General features: G+C 34.7%; 1 protein-coding gene across 1 annotated transcript in view; it reads right to left on the bottom strand.

Annotated features, from left to right (window-relative positions):
- The window catches only part of COL5A2 (collagen type V alpha 2 chain), a 144,922-nt gene that overhangs the window by 51,970 nt on the left and 71,557 nt on the right, over window positions 1-21,395 (bottom strand). The window contains exons 3-12 of the mRNA XM_060016451.1: window positions 20,141-20,154; window positions 15,785-15,817; window positions 14,372-14,404; window positions 12,671-12,724; window positions 7,568-7,678; window positions 6,344-6,421; window positions 4,649-4,693; window positions 3,597-3,650; window positions 3,126-3,179; window positions 1,845-1,898 (exon numbers count right to left, since the gene is read on the bottom strand). Of these exons, the coding sequence (XP_059872434.1) occupies window positions 1,845-1,898; window positions 3,126-3,179; window positions 3,597-3,650; window positions 4,649-4,693; window positions 6,344-6,421; window positions 7,568-7,678; window positions 12,671-12,724; window positions 14,372-14,404; window positions 15,785-15,817; window positions 20,141-20,154 (530 nt within the window). The remainder of the gene's footprint in view (window positions 1-1,844; window positions 1,899-3,125; window positions 3,180-3,596; window positions 3,651-4,648; window positions 4,694-6,343; window positions 6,422-7,567; window positions 7,679-12,670; window positions 12,725-14,371; window positions 14,405-15,784; window positions 15,818-20,140; window positions 20,155-21,395) is intronic.

Genomic DNA, 21,395 nt, shown 5'->3' with positions numbered 1-21,395 from the left:
AGTGCTTTTCCTAAATCTTTCTTAAGGAACTTCTCTTGTACTAGCACAATCTAACAAGTAAAATCCTTCTGTTCTGTATTATCATAGACTTTACTTAAAGTTAATTGAATGAATAAATAACTCAATAAATGAAATTTGTATGATAAAAGCAAAGCAATAATTCCTCTGCGACCTCTTCCAGGCAAAATGTTTCTGTAGTGTTTTCTAGGGGGTTATCATAGTAAGGGCACATCAAACCATGCTCTCTGAACAAATAAAGTTCCACTAATTCTTCTGTTTACACAGCCTGACTTAGGAATTCGTTCACTTCAAAAACTCCCTTTAAGTTTTTCCACTGGAATGCTCCCCTTTACTGAGATTCGACTCCCCTCCATCCTGAGCAGAAACTCAGTATACATCCATCTAAGTCTATAGGGGAATTACTGAGCTATGTTATTTCAAATAATTAGTTAACTTTTGAGTTTTTGTGGTCTGCAAGGGAATTCTCATATGATTACATATCTCTCATATAACAAGAAAATAAACCAGATGTACTAGTGCTCATAAAATTTTTCTCATTCTGCTGACCCAAGACTGTCATCACACCCCAATCACACATTGTTGCATTGCACTCACAGAATGCATCTGTGACATGCTGGCAGGGCACGTTTCCTCCCCATGGAGGGCCCACGCTGTGAGTAGGTGCAAGAGTGTAGCAGGGCAGGAGGTTCAAGCCTGGATTGGTTCATGTGGACATCTGTGCTAATGGCTAAACCATATGTCTTTGTCTGCATGGACTTGTCTGCATAGACTTTTCAGGGGGAGGAAAGGAAGGGGAGAGCGGGGAGCTGGGGAACTGGTTTTGTGTTTGTAACGAAATAATCCTTACAGCCTTGTAAATTCCCTTAAAAGATCAGCATTTATTTGCTTAAAAAAATCCTAGCATTGAACCTCATCAATCTTCAGAAAGTAAAGGGAGAATAATTCAGTATTGTTGGATGTATTGGGTGGTAGAAACATTAGGATATTATCGGAAGTATAATAAGAAGGAGGCCAAATCAGTTTAGGGGATTTTGGACAAGGAAAAAGTTTAAGAGCAGGAATGTTAGAACATTTTTGCTTGCTTATCATTTTCTAATTTTCCCCATTGTCTGTGTAGTGTGTCCTAGGGGAGGACCTATCAAAGTAATATGAGTGAAGAAAGAAAGGTGGGGTCAGAGTGTGGCCAAGTGGCCCAGGTCTTGAATTCTGGTGGAGCCAGTTGCCAGGGACTTCTCCCTGTAGTAAGCCAAGCGGGAAGAAAACAGCTGTATTAGGAGAGCTGGTGATCAGTGCACCTTGTCATAAGATTTTAGGGGCCAGAACACCAATCAAGAATTCCAGTCAACAATAGGGTTTGGGGAAGCAGCCGAAGAGGAATCTTGTCCACAATTTATTGTTCTAGGATATAAAAAATAAATCAATAAACTCTTTAAAGCAGTTGTTTTCAACATATGAATAATACAAAATTAAAAATACTAAAAATATCTTTAAAAGAAAAATGGGATTGATATGTGGTGAAATTTAAGTAAGTCAAGCTGGTGACTTAAATGAAAATTTGATACTCATTTTGGAAAGAATCCATGTTAGGTTATGATATAATTTTCTAGCTCTAGGAGGGTCATTCATATGGTGCCAATGCAAAGCAGGCAATTGGAATTAGCTATCACCCTGGCAAATCGTCCTGTTTCAGAATGACAGAAGAGAACATATCTTGGTGACAGTGCCTAATACATGTGCAGGCAATGAACTGCGAGGTAATTTTAAATGTTCTTTATTTTTTGAAGTTTGTCTTTACATTGTTGTATTGATCAGTATAAACTTACCGGAGATCCTGCAAATCCTACTTCACCAGCTTTTCCATTTCTACCAGGCTCGCCCTTTATGGAAAAAAAGCAAAGTAGAGGGAAGCAAAGAGGAATTAAAATGTTCTCTCCTGAGACGAAATGACAAATCAATTGCAGATAAAAAGTCTTACTTAGAAAGCTCATGCCCAATGCTCTAAGCAATGTAAGAACACAGCTCTATTCCTGATGGCAATCCATTAGAGCAAGTCAGTTTGTGATTTCACTCATTTATCAGAAGAAGAAATAAATATAAATTATACTGGTCTCACCTAGCTCACCATTTTATGAACATCAAAATTTACACACACACATACACACACACACATGCTATGAAATTCTACATCAACATGTAGCACTGAATTAAATAAATAGTGCTTCTTACAATGATATGTGCCATTTCTTTCTTGTGATGAAAAAAAGTTTAAGAACTACCAGAGATATTTTCTTTATGGCCAAATTCATTGTAATCCACTTAAATAAATCTCATGATACACAAAGAGAAAATATTTTCTTGAAAATATTTTCTAGAAATATTTTCTAGAATAATATTTTCTAAAATATTTCTATTTTCTAAAATATTTTCTAGAAAAATATTTCTACCCATAATTTTATCCTCAACTTTGGTACAACTAACAAAAGAATCCAGAAAAGCAAATCTGTTGTTATATCCTGTTCTTTGCTCTTTGATCAAAGAACAGGGTGTTCTTTGTTCTTTGATCACATGTTCTTAATGTTAAAATCTGAAGTTTAGTCATAACTTTAATTAAAAATTCAATTAAAGAAATGTAGCATTTCTTCAGTGCTCAAAATGAAGCATTTTGAGCACTGGAGAACAATATTGACACTATTTTACTAACACATTTTTAAAAATCCATTTAATGAGGGCCTCACAATGATGTTTTGGGATCAAAGCAATGTATTTTTCCTTAAGATCACTTCAAAAGCTCTACTACCAAAGGTTGTTGCTATTGTGACAATTTTAGTATCTCATGGAGAAACCATAATGGAAAACATTAAGAATGCAGGCAAGGATACAGTACCTATTATATTATTATTATAATAATATAATACCATCAAAATTAAGAGCACTTTTAAATTTTGTAAAATTCCATTCTGACTTCTCCAGTTTTTAGTGACTTTAATGACAGTTAGAAATGGAGGAAATGAAATGGGAACCAATGAATAACATTCATGCTAACACTGTAGCTCCTTCTTAGCCTCTTTCAAACTTTCAAAGCAAAATGAAGAAAGGTAGCTTACATCTTCACCAGGTTTTCCAGGAGGGCCCTCTGGTCCACGTGTACCAAGTGGACCCTAATAAAAAAATGAAACAACACAAAAGGAAAAAAAAGAACATTTACCTATATTTACCCATACCCATCAATGATATAATCCAAAATATGGCTGCAACAAATGAAAAATATCATAGAAAATAACTTTATTAATATTCTGAATTTTATGTTGTATCTGTCAGATTATGTGCTCAACAGGAAAAAAGTTCACAAATGCAAGTATCTTAGCACTTTCTGCTGACCACATTCAAAGCCTCTGAATTTAAATACTCTGCCAAAAGAAATGTATAGCTTAAGCACAGTCCATAACAGAGGGCTCCTGAATTGGACTGGAATTTCTTGCCACATTAGGAAACAGCTGGTAATATAAATAACTCATGACATCATTATAATGGTGGACCCATATTTAACTGGGTCTACATGCTTACTTGACATTTACCATTGGTCCAGGGTCACCAGGCTCACCAGGAGGTCCTGTAGGGCCAGTACCACCCTAAAATTGAAAATAAATTATATATCTATGTATAATTTATGTATAATATGTAAGTTATATAAACAAACCAAAGAAAAACATAATACTAAATCCTACACTCTTTGCAGTATAATGCAATTGCTCAAAATGCTGGCTCTACCACTCTCCACCTGTGTGACTTTGAGTGAGTTACTTAATCTCTCTATACCTCATTTCCTAATCTCTGAAATGAGAATAATATGGTGCCTACTTCATTAGGCTGCTATAGCTCTTCAGATAACTAATGCACGTTAAGAACCTAGAATAGTGCTGGCACAGAGTGAGTGTTCAATAATGGTAGTTATCTCCCTCTTCTCCTTCTTCTTCATCAACTACAGTTGCCATTCACAATGGCAGTAATATAAAATAGCTTGAAGTAAAAGTCCACACACATGATAATGAAAATACAGTATCTTTGATTGAGCTAAGAATTCTTTTCTTTCTCTCTTTTGAAAAATCATTTCCTACTGCCTGTCAAATTGCTACAAACATTAAAATAGCTCTACATCACTATTTTATTGGTATTTGATAGGCTATAGAAAGAAAGTACAGTATTATATTCTTTTTGAAGGTTCGATGGAGTGATCATCTTCACTGTTATTTTTAATAATACCACATGGTGATGTCCTATGATCTGATTTCAGAGCTCCAGAGTTGGCACATAACTAATTATGAGAATTTTCACCATGACATGAGATAATGATGTGTTATTTCAGAAGCACAGGCACATAAAAATTCTTTGTATTGGAGATCAGTAACATAAAGAAACCAGATAATAAAACTTTAACATCATAAAGAATCTATGAAAAACATACTGCATATATTTCTAAGTGAGTGAAAATTAACTGAATACATCCCATTCAGTGAGCATTAAAATATGCAATTCAAAGGCCAACCAAAAGCAGTCATGTCACAGAGACCTTATTTATAAATTTTTCTTTTTTTGCTACAGTATGTAATTTAATTATAAGAATACTTACCTGCTGTCCTTGTAAACCTTGAGGTCCCCTTGGACCAACAGGACCCTTAGAAACAAATGAGAAGAAAAGTTGCATAGTGTTCATGACAATTAGTTGAAACATTTCAAAAATGTTGAATCAGCTTTAGAATCTGGAAAAGTAAAGCTCTGACAGTGAAAAGGTGATGACGTCCTTCTGTATTTACCTGGAATACAGCTAAATTCAAAAAGATTAAAGCTTGGGCAACATTTGGGATGATTTTACACACACCCTCAGTGTCACACCAAGAAATAAAGAATGTGCCTGTACACACCCAGTGTCTTTGGGACAAGAACACTTGCATTGCTTAAGGGGTGGTTCTATTAAAGCAGAACATCCAACAAAGAAAAACCTTGGCAAGCATAAAGTCGTTATCAAACTGTCTATTTCATTCTTCAGCTTCACAGCAGCTAACTCTTATAACTTAAAGTGAGCAAGTTGAACTAAAGGCTTATGAAACTATCAATAATAATGACTAGATTATTTTAAATGTAAGTTTAAAACAATCTGCGGCACTAAGTTTTCTGGGTTATTTCTTTCTTTCACAACATACACTTAAAGTATCCACACAGGCTTTCCCCATTTAACCATGAAATGATTACACTGAGGCTTAACCAAAGGAAAAAAGGAAAATGCAATTTTAAAAATTATTAACAAACGTCTATGTAATTTTTTAAAATGTCACACTTTAAAAGGTGAAAGCAATTAAATCAAAATCTAGTTTGTTCTTATGGCAAAAACTTAAATTTTTGTTTTGGATTGATCAGATATTTAGCTAGTAAGAAAATAAAAGCTTCATTAAAAAAAAATAAACACATATGTAATTTCAACTTCAAACGGTTAAAAACTCATATATTTCAGAAAAATATCCCAAGTTAATCATTGAATGAGACCATACTGCTATTGACTTAGAATGTATATAAACAAACCATGTTTAAGTGACTTAAAATATATACAAATAATGTTTAAGTTATTTGCTGGCCTTAAGGATGGGTAGAAGGGGTGTTTATGCAGTCTGACTTTACATTGTCTGAAATGTCATTAATCTGGGATGCCTTTGAATTATGTTATGAGCAAAAAAGCATGGAGAAGTTGCTTTGAAAAGTGTTAATTCATTCAATGAAATTGCACTGCTCCAAATACCCAGGTTAAAATACTTACTCAGAGAAAATGGGAATCTTTACAGCTGCTGAAGAAATTCAAAAGAGAATGGGGATGGCCCAGTGCATAAATTTTAGAGTTGTTGGCATAAGGCAACCAGAGAGTATTAAATAGGAAATAATAAAAACTTAAAGCGGTAAAACTTCTCATTTCAAAATTTTTTCAAATAACTTTCTAACAATACCATAAAATTTTTTTTTTAATTTTTGAAAAGTACAGTTTTTGTTGAGGTGGTGGTGGTTATATGTTTTAAAATTCTTTATTTTCTTCAAATACTAAGTGAAAAATACAGACAGCCCTTTATTAATGTAGACAAATATTTTGCATAGTTAGGAATGGAAAACCATTGGGCTTTTAACTGGTACACACCAGGGTTTGATAAATAAATTGAATGAATGAACTGATGGATGGATATGTTTTAAGAAGACATATATCACTTCTTAACTAGCCAACTCAAACCCCTCTGCACAATGGTTTTTCCAAAGTACTTTGATTATCAGTAAAATCCGAACTTACCACAGAGCCAGGCATCAGTCCTACTTGACTCCCAAGTCCAGACTTTTCATCCAACCCAGCCATCTGAGCTGAAAACGGCTGTAAAAGCAATGTATTGACATTATTTCCACAGTAAAAGACATATATCAACATACTTTTTAAACTGAGAAGTGTACATTCTCTGGGATTCTTAAAGAATGGCTCTTCTGAGAATCATTTTATCTGATTTTCTTCCATGGTTAGAGCATGCCAAGCATCTGAACAAAACCTAAAAGTGCCTTTAAAACATTTGTCCTAAAGATTCCAGATTCCATTTCAGAATATTTTACTTAGATGGTATTCTTCTTTGTTTGTGGCCAACTTTAAACTGTACTTATATAAGCTGATTACAATTTTACAATCCTTTTAATGAGTCCCTGAATGTTCCAAAATTGGCAACAGTTTTACCTACTCTCTTTCATATCTAGAAATCTCTGGTAACCCAATTGACCAAAGCTGCCCATACTCATTCCAGGAGTTCTATTAATTTCCAGATTTTAGTGGGAAAAGAAAGTGCATATTGTTTTAAAAATAAACTGGCAATTCCTTCTACAATGTGTTGAAAATCAAATGTAAAAAATTGTTGTAAAAGAAAAATCATATTTCAGGGTTCCATAAGTTCCCTTGTTGTGCTATGCAATCTACTTATAAATCCCCTGTCTCTGCCACTAAGAATTCAAAGAGGCAGGTATAGAAAGACACTTTGTTTTATTTTACTTCCAGCAGGAAACTGATATTCAGGAAATAACCAGGTAGCATTTTTAGTGTCAACTCAGTGGCTCTTTCATATACATCATCCTTGATGTGTCATCCTCCCTTGGTGTAGAGGACATGACACAGATTTTGTCAGCATTCTGAGCCTAGAGAACAAAGGATAAGGACATATTTCTCTTATCAATTCATAGTGGGAACAATATTACTGGTCCTTCAGAATCAACAGAAAGTACAAAATTCCAATGACCAGAACTGACATTGAGAAATACAAATAATTTGAAGCAGCACTTTTAAAAAGTGCTACTTCGAATTTTCCAACAATTCCCTGTGGATTTCCTAGTTTTATTATTATTCATAGCAGTATTGTGTTCACTTAAGCTTCTCTTGCAGTCAAGGGTCAACATCTGAACTAACACAATTTAAAATCATAACAATAAATCAAAAACTTAATATTTTATCTAAAGATGATATTGAACAATGCACACATCTCACCCTGTTCATGCCATCGGGTCCTGGGTGAGATGGATGTCCAGGAGGTCCTGGGGCACCCGGTTGACCAGGAACACCTGGTTCTCCATCGATTCCCTGAGGACCACGAGGACCCTGGAAAAATAAGCCAGTAGAAATTAGAACCCATTGCCAAATATGTACTTAATTGAAAGCAAAAACCAGACTTCTTGATGGAGATAAAGTGTTCATTATTTTTTTAAAAATAGCAACCCAGCCACCTACAGTAATTTCATCAGCTATTCCAACACTGCGGATTTCAGCCCTGGTCACAGCCTCTACCATCGGGACATGGTACATTCTGGATAAGAATTTTACTCTTGATGTGTTAAATCCCCAGTAATGAGCCTTCTTGAAATAATTATAAGAGTGTATTCAGTTCATCAGTATTCTAGTATAAGCTTCCTTATTTGGTTGAGTTTTGCTGTTCAGGGTATCTCATCAATGATTTCTAAATTCACTTGTCTGTCTTAGATTAAATTAACTGTGTATGTTCTTGCTTAACTTTCCCCCACTTAAAAAAAGAATGTGATGGATCCTTGATTGGGGTTTGTGGTTTTTCTCATCTTTCTAATTTTTTAATGCTTCACATAGCTCCTGGCTCATAGTAGACACTCAGTATATGCTTATTACATTTTCACATTTCAATCCTTTACTCTAGTACTTGAAGTCTGGCACACTTTATTTTCCATACTACTCCCAAAGGTAGTCCAGACCAATGAGAAGTAGAGGGAAAGGCACGGGGACTCAGCCAAGTCTACTTCTCAGGGCAGTGAGCAATGAGTTGTAGCTGCTGAATTCCACCCTCCTCCTAGCCCACATTCTGCAGGCAGGTTGGGAAACAGCCACGTCCTCAGTTCTGGAAATGCTCCGGCCCCTAACCTTATCATTCCTACAAGCCTTGTTAACTATTTTATGGCTTTTTAACCCTAGAGATTCTTAACAGGACCAAAGAAAGGAAAGGGAGGATGAAAAAACTCAATATACTTTTACTAATTAGAAGCAGGGATCAAGAAAAATATGGTAAGTGAGTTAGAGTTTAATAGTAAAAGAATCTTCTCATGCCTAAGCATGAGGATATCTTCCAGCCCACAATAAGCAAATATAAGCTGGTACGGCAGAGGGAATAAATGCAGGACAAGCAGAGGGGGCAGACGGGGCAGTTTGCATACAATGGTCTGGGGGAGGGTGGCATAATAGCTATTCAGAAATTTAATTAATATATTTTAATATATTTAAACACTCATGTTTGACATGTTTACTTCCTGGAGTAGTGGTATAATTAAGCAAATTTATGTGTTCAAATAGAAGTAGATCGCTTAGCCTAAGAAAACTCACATTTTGAAAACTAATTTCTCAGAAAGTTATTCTCACCCTTTAAAAATCAAACCCCTTCTGACTCCTAAACCACTAACCATTCACTGCACTCTTTTTTCATTTTACACAATGGAGGCTAATTTTTCATTGCTATCTAGGACTTCTGGATCATATGAATGTGACACCGTGAGCTGGAAGTGTATATTGTCAGTGGTGGCATAGAAAACATAGTAGTCTGACCTCCTCAGACTATTACATGTGGAAAACTCTTAATGTATTTTTAAAATGTGAAATTGTTAATTGATAACCAGGTTTGGTTAATACAAAAAATGAGCTAAAACATTCTCTCTGCTCCCAAAGAGATTTCCAAAGAAAAACCAAAAACTACATTTAGTTCCAGTGCAAGTAGAGAGAGGTTTGGGCAATATTAATCCTCAAAAACTTGTGTCCTTCCCCCAGCCCTCTGTGATTAAAAATCATGTTTCAAAGTCTGCTCTGAAGACAGTTCACTTTTTCATTGACTTAATGATGCATTCTGTGCCTTCATGGTATATCCTCTAAATAGCCTACATGATTTACTTTTATACAAATTGAGATTAAAATTAATAAAAACTTGTGAAAATTATCCAAAATTAAGTGAACATAATAAGCAAGATTATAAGTGAAAATAAGAAAAAATATTATAATACATATTTTGCTGGTAAATATTTAAAACAAAAATTATAACTTTAGAATACATTAAAATATATATTTTCATATTTCCAAGTGTGCTGAATCACATAAGTTTTATATTAAGGTAAGTATTCTATTTATAATCATTCCTTCCCATCCCCCAGGATACTCCACTATCTCAGGCAGCAAACCACAATAAAAAGTACTTGTACATTGCCACTAGGTGGCAACATTTAAACATTCACAAATAGAAAGGAATAATAATGACCCCAAATTGTAAAGAACTTAATTCACTGATGGTTAGTAGTATCACACACACACACACACACACACACACACACACACACACACAATGAAATGTTAGAGTTGGTAATAACTGGTATATTCCCCATTTTACAGATGAGGGAAGAGACCTATAGAGGTTGTGTCTTGTGCAATTAGAACTCATCACACCATTGACTGTCTACCTCCTGACAGGTTTGTCACTATGAATTTACCAGGACAATACACTTAAAACTAAGGATATGTGATGAGAGACAGTCATTATGATCATTGGCTAGTAATGAGGGCTTCAAGAGAGTATCTCTATATCAGTAGTTCTCAATCTTAAGCAATTTGCTCCCCTCCCCCACTCCCCACTGCCAGGGGACATTTGGCAACACCAAGGCACGTTTTTATTTGTTCCAATTGTATGAGGGAGGGGGGCAGGTGTTTCTACTAGCATCTAGTGGGTAGAAATCAGGAATGCTACCAAACATCCTACAACGCATAAGGAATGATCTGGCCCCAAACATCAGTGGTGTTAAGATTGAGAAACTGTGCTCTACTTCATGAGCTTTTGTAGTGTTTGATGGTAATGAAGTAAGGGGAGAAAAATGGTATTTATGACTGCAGTACCAGCCTATATTGTGTCAGCCACAGCTTTTGTCCAGGTAAGCATCTCCTGCAAGTCTTGGGACCTGAGGCAAAACATTCTACCTATAGGTATCTTATGACGTCATGCCAGTATCTTGAAAACAGCCCTGGTGGGAGTATTTACACCAGGGAAATCAGCAAAAGCTACAGGCATATTCTTTTTTTTTAAACATCTTTATTGGAGTATAATTGCTCTGCAATGGTGTGTTAGTTTCTGCTTTATAACAGTGAATCACTCCCTCCCACCCTCCCTATCCCACCCCTCTAGGTGGTCACAAAGCACCGAGCTGATCTCCCTGTACTATGCGGCTGCTTCCCATTAGCTATCTATTTTACGTTTGGTAGTGTATATATGTCCATGCCACTCTCTCACTTTGTCACAGCTTACCCTTCCCCCTCCCCGTATCCTCAAGTCCATTCTCTAGTAGGTCTGTGTCTTTATTCCTGTCTTGCCCCTAGGTTCTTCATGACCTTTTTTTTTTTTTAAAATAAGTCAGTCATTAAACATTTACCATCACACCACTGCTTGCTAGGATTAAGAGAGGAACAAATTTCCTACTTGGGTATCTGCCAGGACTGTCTTGCTTGATTCCAGGTAAATAACTACTCCTCGAAGTTTTACACACACACACACACACACACACACGCAATTCACATTGATTGTCTCAGACTTAACCAAGATAGGAAATGGAGCATATAACATACTAAGTTGAGGAGAGAAGAGTAAGAGGACTGAGGAGTAGATTCACTGAATCCTAACAGAAATTCTGGAATTCCAGCAACTAATTCCACAGCAACTTCTACCTAGACTTAGGACTCAGTTTTATCAATTATTCTGGGCACAAGTACATTGATACACAGTGTTTTCTGCGTGACCACCCACCCTCCACCCAACTGAAGTCATCTTCCACCTGTCTCTGTCATCCTAGACCCTGGACAGACATCTGAAGATCTACCAACAGCATTTAAGCTACCAACACCGGTGAGGTAGCTCAGCAGAACAGCAAAGGAGAATGGGCCATAAGGGAAGGGAATTGGGACACAGCTTTGCTGCCCACCTACATGGCTATGAACTCCTTCCTTGGGGCCACTGTCATTTACCTGCATACCTGCAAATACCATCCATAACTCCAGCTGTGGTTTGGAAACAGTACTGGCGTCACCCTATACTTGGTGAAATGTGTAGAAGCAAAAAACAGTATCAAAGATGAAACCAGTGGCAAGAGTTCCTAGCGACATGATCTAAAAATATGTTTTATCCTTATTTATATATTTAAGGTTGTTTTTTCCTTCCTGGCTCATCTATTTTTCCCATTTAGATATGGATAAATACATCTTTGGAAGGTTAAAAATCCATAGAGAGTTAAATTTTAGTAGATATCATTAGACAGAAAATTAAGCAGTAGAAATTTTTCTGATTGTAACACGGATAATGACAGCAATATACAAATTCGTCTAGGTATTTAGTACATAAAGGACATAAGTTTTTGAGGGTGAGATATAAAAAAAACAAAAGAATTGCTACAGTAGGACTTGGTAATAAGAGAAAAATCTGGCACGTATTATATGATAACCTCATGTCTTATCTCAAGAATATAGAATTGATTATTTAAATTTAAAGATGTTCCCTTTGGTAATGAATTTGTTGATGTTTAAAATTACTCCTTTGATAGCTCCGCAGCAGCCGCTCAGTGAAAAAGCCAGTGTTACTTGGGAAATAAATTCATTACACAACCACTTGAAAGAAAATTTTGTCCTCTAATAATTTCTTTTTCCTTTATCCTATTTGGTTATTCCTGTAGCAACCACAGATCACAGAACTTGGGTGTTTTATCTCAACAGTGCATTCTTGGCATTGTTAAGTCATGATTTACAACCTCTGAAAACAACATGAGGTACTCATTATGTTTCCTTAGATTCTACTTTATTTTAATTTGATCCCCTAAAGGACAAATAAATATCATCTGTGTTATCTAAGAAGATGTTAGGTAATTATTAGCATGTGATGCTTTCCTCTGAATCAGGATCGATACGCAATTACCGCATGACCTGAATTCTATGTCACATTTAATAGAAATGAGAAACGAATGGTGCCACTGGCTCTTTGCTGCATCCAGGGAGTGTAGACGGGCTTATGCAGTACACAGTACAATTCGCGAAAAGGGAACTCCACTGTCAACTTACAGGTTTTCCTTTTGGGCCTCTCTCTCCTCTTGGTCCTTGTGATCCTGGAGGTCCCTAAAACAGAAAACAATGGTTATGCCTGCAAAACACATATACTTCAGACATTTTTGTTTTAAAGGTTTACCGATATAAGAAAATTGGAAAACAGAAATATCACATTTTTTTTAAGTTTAATTCAGTTGAAGACTACAGAAAATAAACCCATGTGTATATAAAAGCTCTGTGTGCATAGAAAGGCTGTTTTTTTTTAGCACTGAAGCTTAAAGACTTGAAAAGAAGTGTAAAATCGTGGTGCCCAATGAGCTATATATACTAGTTTGAACAATAACTGTAAATTTGTAAGGATTGTTTCATTGCTGTCTTGTCTCAGACACAAAAACTTACGATTCAGATTTGAGAACTACAAAATCATACAAACTCCAGATTTCCAATTTTCTGACGGAATGTATGAGTTCATATTGGTACATGATATCCCAAACTGTTCATCACTATTCAAGTTGCTGATGAAAGCAACGGAAAGAAATGCCTCTTATTCTACTATTAATTTGTGTGCCTTCAAGTATCTAGTATCTTTTTTTTAACTTGATTTAGAATTGCATCATCTCCATCGTATATTTAAAATCCACTGAGAATTTTCCAAATGGTAATTGCAGTTATTTCTCTATTAAAATAACAAATGATTGGGACTTCCCTGGTGGTCCAGTGGTTAAGAATCCGCCTTCCAGTGCAGGGGGCGCGGGTTTGATGCCTGGTCGGAGAACTAAGATCACACATGCAGCGGGGCAACTAAGCCCGCGTGCTCCAGAGCCCGTGAGCCAGAACCAGAGAGCCCGCACACCGCAACTAGAGAGAAGCCCACGCACCGCAATAAAGAGCCTGCGCGCTGCAACAAAGGATCCCACACGCCACAGCTAAGACCCAATGCAGCCAAATAAATAAATATATATTTTTTAAATAACAAATTATTATATTTCAAAAGTGGCATTTTGTGCTGATATCTTAAATTAACCTTTTTTTCCCCAGAAAATGACAGTTGCCAGGAGAATTTTATTTCTCTTCAAAAGAGTTTCAATCAAGTTGTAAAAATTAGACTGTTCATTTACTCAAGTCAACATACAGTATTGTTTAAAAGCAAAAGCTTCAGAAGGACTATAGCAGGTCTGTTAAAGTGTATCAGTATTTCACTTATGTTAATTTACTGTGTTTTAAAATTTACAGGAATTGTGTGTGCGTGTGTGTGTGTGTGTGTGTGTGTGTGTGTCTTATCCATCTGGTTACCTGTGAATGCTACCATTAATCCAAACCTGAAATCAATAGTCTTTTACGCTAAACCAGAAATATGCTATCTGATGCATAATTTCTCAAACTCTAATGTAATATATGATTTAATTTTATAGTAACAGATGAAATTAACAGTTTGTTTCATTAAACAGATAAAAGGAGTCTAGCCTTAATCATTGTCAAACAACAGACTAATATGCCCTAATTTCAATGAGTCCAGTTAACCTAATTAGGGTTCATCAACATCATTCACTGCTGCAAAGGACTTCTTAAACTTGAGGATGTTTCAAAACAAAATGTTTCAAGAAATCAAGCATCATTATTTTATAGTCTGTTGTCTTTTCATAGATATAATATCCATAAAGATTCAGTATCTCAAAGAACTTAAGAGTACCATGAATATTGGAGGAAACTACTTACTGAGGGTCCTGGACGTCCACGTATGCCTGTTACCTAAATGATAAACAAGATAATATGTAAAGATAAAGTTTCTAAAGAGTTTTCGAAAACTTAATAGTCTAACAAATAAGAACAACAAAAGCCCAGTGAATTTTTTTAGAACAAATAGATGTTGATAGTTGATGCCCATTTCCTCCTAGCCTATAAAGCTAAGACATTATCTAATTTAAACTCTAATATAGGGAGGCAGTACTGGTATAGTGATTGAGAGCACCAATCCTGGAGCCAAGAGGCCTGGGTTCAAATCCTAACTCCATCCCTTCCCTTACCAGTTGTATGACCTTGGACTAATTAATTACCATCTCTGTACTTATGGTCCCTCTTCTGTAAAATGGTGATAATGATTATGAAATTACCTCCCTCTCAGAGTTGTTGTGAAGACACACAAATAAATATTTGGAAAGCGCTTAAAACAGCACCTTAGACATTGTGTTTTTAAATGAAAGAAAACAATATGAACGGTTTACTTTTTAGGGAATCTTTGTTAAAGACAAGCCAATTGAAAAGCAAAGCAAAAATGCAAATATTGTCAAATAAATCAACATGTTATACTTCTGTCTTGACAAAATGATGATAACTCCTTTAAAATCTAGGAGAGTGGTGAAGAACTTTCATCCTCTTTAATGATACACTTTTTGATCATCTACAAGTCTAAATAACTCTTACGAACTCTTACACACTATGGAATTTAAATCAGGATAATGGCATAACATATTTCCAGAAGTGTGGCACATTAAATCATGCCTTTCTGTTTGAATTATATGGCTATTTATACTATAAAAAATGTATATCTTAACTATCACTTTATATTCACACACATTATATTTAATTTTGTAAAACCCTAATTTACACCTTTAGTCATGCGACAATAAAAGTCAGGAAATTGTGAAAAATAAATATGAAATATTGTATTAAAGAATTGATCTAGGGGCTTCTCTGGTGGCGCAGTGGTTGAGAATCTGCCTGCCAATGCAGCAGACACGGGTTTGAGTCCTGGTCTGGGATGATCCCACATGCCGCAGAGCAGCTGGGCCCGTGAGCCACAATTACTGAGCTTGCGCGTCTGGAGCTTGTGCTCCACAACAAGAGAGGCCGCCATAGTGAGAGGCCCGCGCACCATGATGAAGAGTGGCCCCCGCTTGCCACAAGTAGAGAAAGCCCTCGCACAGAAATGAAGACCCAACACAGCCATAAATAAATTTAAAAAAAAAAAAAGAATTGATCTATTTTGGTTTGCTTCTTTTATACTAAAAACTTGGTCATAAATAAATTCCCTGTTTTTGAAAGTATGTATATAAGCAATAATATATCAATACAAGGCTATAACTAAGTTTATCAATGGTACATGAAAGCAGTATATACATATATACTTACAACAGGCACTAATCCTGGTTCTCCTTTTTGTCCCTATGAAACAAAATAAAAGTTCAATTAGCAAAATATGTGGCTTGTTGAGCATTAACATGTCATATTAGAATATTCCACATAAACACTGGAAATTTCTGTGTAAGAAAGGTAAAAAAATAAATTGAGAAAAAAGTTAACAATCAATCTTTAAAATATTTAGTCAGACATTATTCATGAAAAAACACTAGTCTCAAAGACATGAAAAGAAAATTAATCCAATGTGTGAAATGTGTAAAGTTGTTTCCCTTCAGTTTTTACAGTAAACAAACCCAAAGAGAAAATCCAGAAATGTGGACATATTTGAATTTTCACACTCATATTACATGCCACCTAGCTTTTAGTAACCTATCAGATGCCATTCCTGAAAAACCTGCCATCCCTTTTTTTTAACTCATGGAAGAATATGAGAAATAACAAGAGATGTATGGCTGTCTTTTAAGAAAAAAAAAGGAAAGAAAAGAAAGGACATAATAATATTAGTCAGGTAATTCTCAATATCTGTGGAAAATCTAGAAAAAACATTAACTGAACAGGAAAGTAAAAAATAACACAAGAAACTATCAGAACTTAAATAAAGTCAGGAAGTTTAATTTGCTCTTATAATAGATGTAGCTAACACAACAGATATAGATGGAATTTCTTTTGATTCTTAGAACTTTAGATTATCAAAAACTGCATTCTTATAGCATGATGTCAAGTATATAGTTTAAATAATATTGGATGAATTGAATCTTTATATACCTCTACTGTATCACGTACTTGCTTGCATTATTTATTTCAGAATTTGTCTTCCAACAGATTTTGGTCTCCTCAAGGTCATGATTATGTCTACTTTATATTCTCAGCTGGACACACAGAAGTTCTCAATAAATTAATTAATATATTAATTTTCATTAATACACTATGAAAAATGTTTTTTCCTAGGCAATTACAGAGAATGAATGCATTGAGGCTTATATTCAAACTATAGAAAATGCAACGATAATGAATTCTCTTTTATTAAATTTCTCCTTTTACATATACTGTTCTTATATCTGATTATATAAAGAACATGAGTTCATAGTAGGGAATTGTTAAATAGAGGAAACAGAGAGATAAACTAAATATCATACTCATGCCCAGGAGATAATCACTGTTAACATTCTGGTAATCTTAGTTTTCCATCATGTACCTCATTTGGTTTACCTAATCAATGCCTCAGTATTTTACTCTTAGATGTTGTCTTCATTTAAAACATTATTTTACAATCTTGACAGTCTTAATGGTGGACTCAATGACAGAACAGTACCCTGATCGTACTTGCCGATTCTAATGCTGAGGCAGCTAATACTCATGAAGTCAGGAATAAACTGAGAATTCAGAAGTATTGCAAACGCTTTGCAGCTCTATTTACAATAGCCAGGACATGGAAGCAACCTAAGTGTCCATCAACAGATAAATGGATAAAGAAGATGTGGCACATATATACAATGGAATATTACTCAGCCATAAAAAGAAACGAAATTGAGTTATTTGTAATGAGGTGGATGGACCTAGAGTCCATCATACAGAATGAAGTAAGTCAGAAAGAGAAAAACAAGTACTGTATGCTAATACATATATATGGAATCTAAAAAAAAAAAAATGGTTATGAAGAACCTAGGGGCAGAACAGGAATAATGATGCAGACGTAGAGAATGGACTTGAGGACACAGGGAGGGGGAAGGGTAAGCTGGGACGAAGTGAGAGAGTGGCATGGACTAATATCTACACTACAAAATGTAAAATAGATAGCTAGTGGGAAGCAGCCACATAGCACAGGGAGATCAGCTCAGTGCTTTGTGACCACTTAGAGGGGTGGGATACGGAGGGTGGGAGGGAGACACAAGAGGGAGGAAATATGGGGATATATGTATACGTATAGCTGACTCACTCTGTTATAAAGCAGAAACTAACACGCCATTGTAAAGCAATTATATTCCAATAATGATGTTTAAAAAAAAGAAAAGTATTGGAAATGGCTCTACAGAGGCAGGAGGATGCTTCAAGGTAGACTGAAGCACACCTACAAAAAGACTAGAGGAATAGGGGATCAACACATATGGGAGGCAAAGTAGAACAGGCTTATCTCTGCACTAACTTCTAGACTAGGTTTTTCCACTTTTAACATGAAAGTAATACAAATTAAGAGCTAAAAGAGCTTTTAAGAGCTAAAAGCTAACCTTTTAAGAGCTAAAAGAGCTTTCTTTGAAATATTAAGAGCATTTTAATTGTTCAGAGATGGTATGCAAATCTGTGTCCAATAAATAAAGGAGTTTATGAGAATGATACTGAAGAAAATGTTCCTTTTAGGAACAAGTCTAGAAAAACAAGTAAGAAGGGAGGAGAAATTATTTCAGGCAAAATTAGAAAAATGAGCCTCCTATTGTTCCACAATACTTGATACGGGATTAAATGTTCTCTTATCAGGTTCTGATAACAAATTTATCTAATGATTCTATGATTTTTCTTATTTTGGAAATAAGCCATATATGTAAATATTTGTTGCTTTTGTTAATATGGGCTTTGAATAAATCAATTTATGTGGAATGATAATTTTACTAAATTTGATTTCCATACCCCTGGGAAACATAAAATTCAAGTACTCAGATTCAGATGAGAATTACAGTTTATTTTACTTCTCATCTGTTATTCATCACTTAATGCTCTGTGGACATGCCTCATCACTTTTATAGCATGCCGTTACCATGGAAGCAGTCACAGCATTTTTCCCAGCATCATGTCATCTGTATTATTTGCCTCCCACAGGATTTTAACAAGGGCTCAGTAATTATTTGGGGGTTAACATGAATGAATGAATTATAAATAAAAATCAATTTTATAGAAACCAAGCACAAAATGTATTTATATAATATTACTCTGCTCTCATATTTCTGATGACGCTTGATAATAAATAACAGGGTTATGAAGACAGTAGCACATAACTAAAGCATGCTAAATTAACAGCTGTTTTGAGTGTGTCCAGCTGTCCCATTCCACCTTTGGGAAAAGGCAGTAAACTAAATGACATAGCCTGACAGTTGTCCCTCAGCAAATTGGGTGATTACTAACCAAATCAAATTGATTACATCAGGGCAGTTCTCACCGTCATTCTTTTTTTATTTCACAGATTGTTTATCTATCTACCTACCTATTCACCTATCTGTTTAGTTTGTTTGAGGCCTCTACTCAAACCTTTATGTTTCATATTTTTATAGCTTTCAGATGTAAATTAAATGTGAGCTGGAATCTGTAGTCCTTCTCCTTTAACATATATTCAAATGTAAATAGCTTCACTGATATTTATGTCAAATAAGACAAATTTATGGTGCTGCCCTCTGAACCAAAAAATGTAAAGGTGACAAGGACCCCCTCTTGATAGACAGCATCACCTTCATTTACCATGAAGGTATTGCATTGCATTATCTGATTATCACTTTACCAAAGTTCCACTGCATGCAGAGGCAAAGAATTTAAATTTGCTGTCTAAAATCTGCCATGAAAATTGGAATGACTGCTCATTTCCATTCTTGATTCCTGTGCCCAGCGCATCTGGATAAGACCAGAGCAAATTCCATAGTTTTCAACATAACCAGAAAATGGAGAGCACTTCCAAGGGAATGGAACTCTCTTCACTGACTGGGATTACCCATGTCCAGATGACAACTGGCTAAACCACGGCTATACCCCAATATTGTCCTCTTGAGTGTAAGGCTGTCTCTCGGATTAGATTTTAGGCTCCTTGAATGTGAAGAAGGGGAGAGAAAGGAAGGTAATGTGTGTTTGGCAAAACGTTCAATTAATTCTTTTAAATGAATCTTTACTTCCCAATCAATGGGCAAGAGACCACGATTCCACTGAAGTAGAACTAATACCCTCCCTTCTCTTCCTTCCTTCCCTCCTTATTTCCTTCTGTTAGACATTCATTAGACATTTAATATATTAATTAGACCTTAATAAATAAATTAATTAGACATGAATTAGACATTTAATATATATATAAGGTATATACTAAGTGCTGTGATAAATGCAAGTAATACAAAGGTTAATATGACACAGTCTCAATTCCTAAGGGATTCACAATCTTCTGGAAGAAACATCTATAAACAAAAATTAACAAAGTGAATAAACCAGAGGCATCTATAATCTATAATCAAAGTAGTTAAACTGTGCTCATATATTTATATTTGTGTGGTACTTTATACTTTACAAAAGGTTTTCAAACACTTCAAAGCACAGTCCTATGTGGATAGCGTTAGAATTTTAAAAATTTACAAAAATGAAACTATGCAAAGTAAAACTTACCTTTCTTCCTCTACCTATAAAAAGAAAAGAATAAATATGTTATTTTATTCAGATATAGTTACTGAGAATCTCCTAAATATTTATTTCAATAATTATTTTTAGAGTCAGAATTTAACTTAAACAGCTTTCCCTGTCACCAGTAGATATAATTCAAAAGTTGTTTTGGATCAATATGTTCGTAGGAGGCAAAATAATACATCCCTTTGGAAAATTCTGACGTTATGTGATTATTCTTAACATCCTTTATATAGTATTTAAAATTCATTAAATTATAACATTGACCATTAAAATTATAACTAATTATCTTCAATCAGTATGCTCTGTTTTTTATACTTTTTTGAGTAGGCTATTCATTCACATGGTTAAAAAAAACAAACCCAAAATATATTAATAAAGGTATACAATTATACAGTGAAAAATCTTCTTGTCCCCTTTCCTCTAATTCCCACATTTCACTTCTCACAGGAGGTCACTATTATTAATTTTTCTATTATTAGTCTTCCTAACCAAGAACATAATAGAACATTACATTTATTAAAGTCATCATTTGAGTTAGTAGTGTTTTAAAGTTTTCTTCAGATAGGTCTTGCAAATTTTGTATGAAGTTTATCCTTAGCCACTTTATCTTATATATTGCTATTATAAATAAGACAGTTTTATTCCTATTATTTATTCTATGAGGTAATTGTATATAGTATATCTATTTGTTAATTTTATACTGCACTATTTTACTAAATTGTTTTGTAGTATTTTTTTACTCTATTCCCTCAGGTTTTGTAAGTACACAATTGTAACAAAACACTGTTACTATAAAGATGAATCATTGGACCAATTCTGAGTTGGCCCTTAGCATTAAAGGTAATGCTTCTATTATTAAGTATAATAAAGCTTCTAAGCTGAGATGTAAATCTTTTATGTTAATGAAATGCCATTTATTACTAAGTTACTAAGTATCTATATCAAGAATATTTATTTGCCTTTGCCAAATGTCTTCAATTATGGAGAAAAGCATGTGATTTTTTTTTAATAGATCTGCTAAGATAATTATTTTTAATTAATTATTTTTATTAATAGCTTTCCTAATATTGAATTATTCTTTTACTTAAGGAATAATCTCTACTTTTTCATGGCTAATTATCCTTTTAATGTGCTAACAGATTTAATATTTTATTTATGTTTTTTAATAAATTTAAAAATATTAAGTAAATTTATATGATTATAGTTTTCTTTTTTGTGCAATTTTGCCACATTTGGC

Source organism: Delphinus delphis, chromosome 7, assembly GCF_949987515.2.
Source record: "Delphinus delphis chromosome 7, mDelDel1.2, whole genome shotgun sequence".
NCBI classification, from domain to species: Eukaryota; Metazoa; Chordata; class Mammalia; order Artiodactyla; family Delphinidae; genus Delphinus; species Delphinus delphis.
Note: the sequence above shows the minus strand (reverse complement) of the source record. Positions and strands in the feature narration are given on the sequence as shown.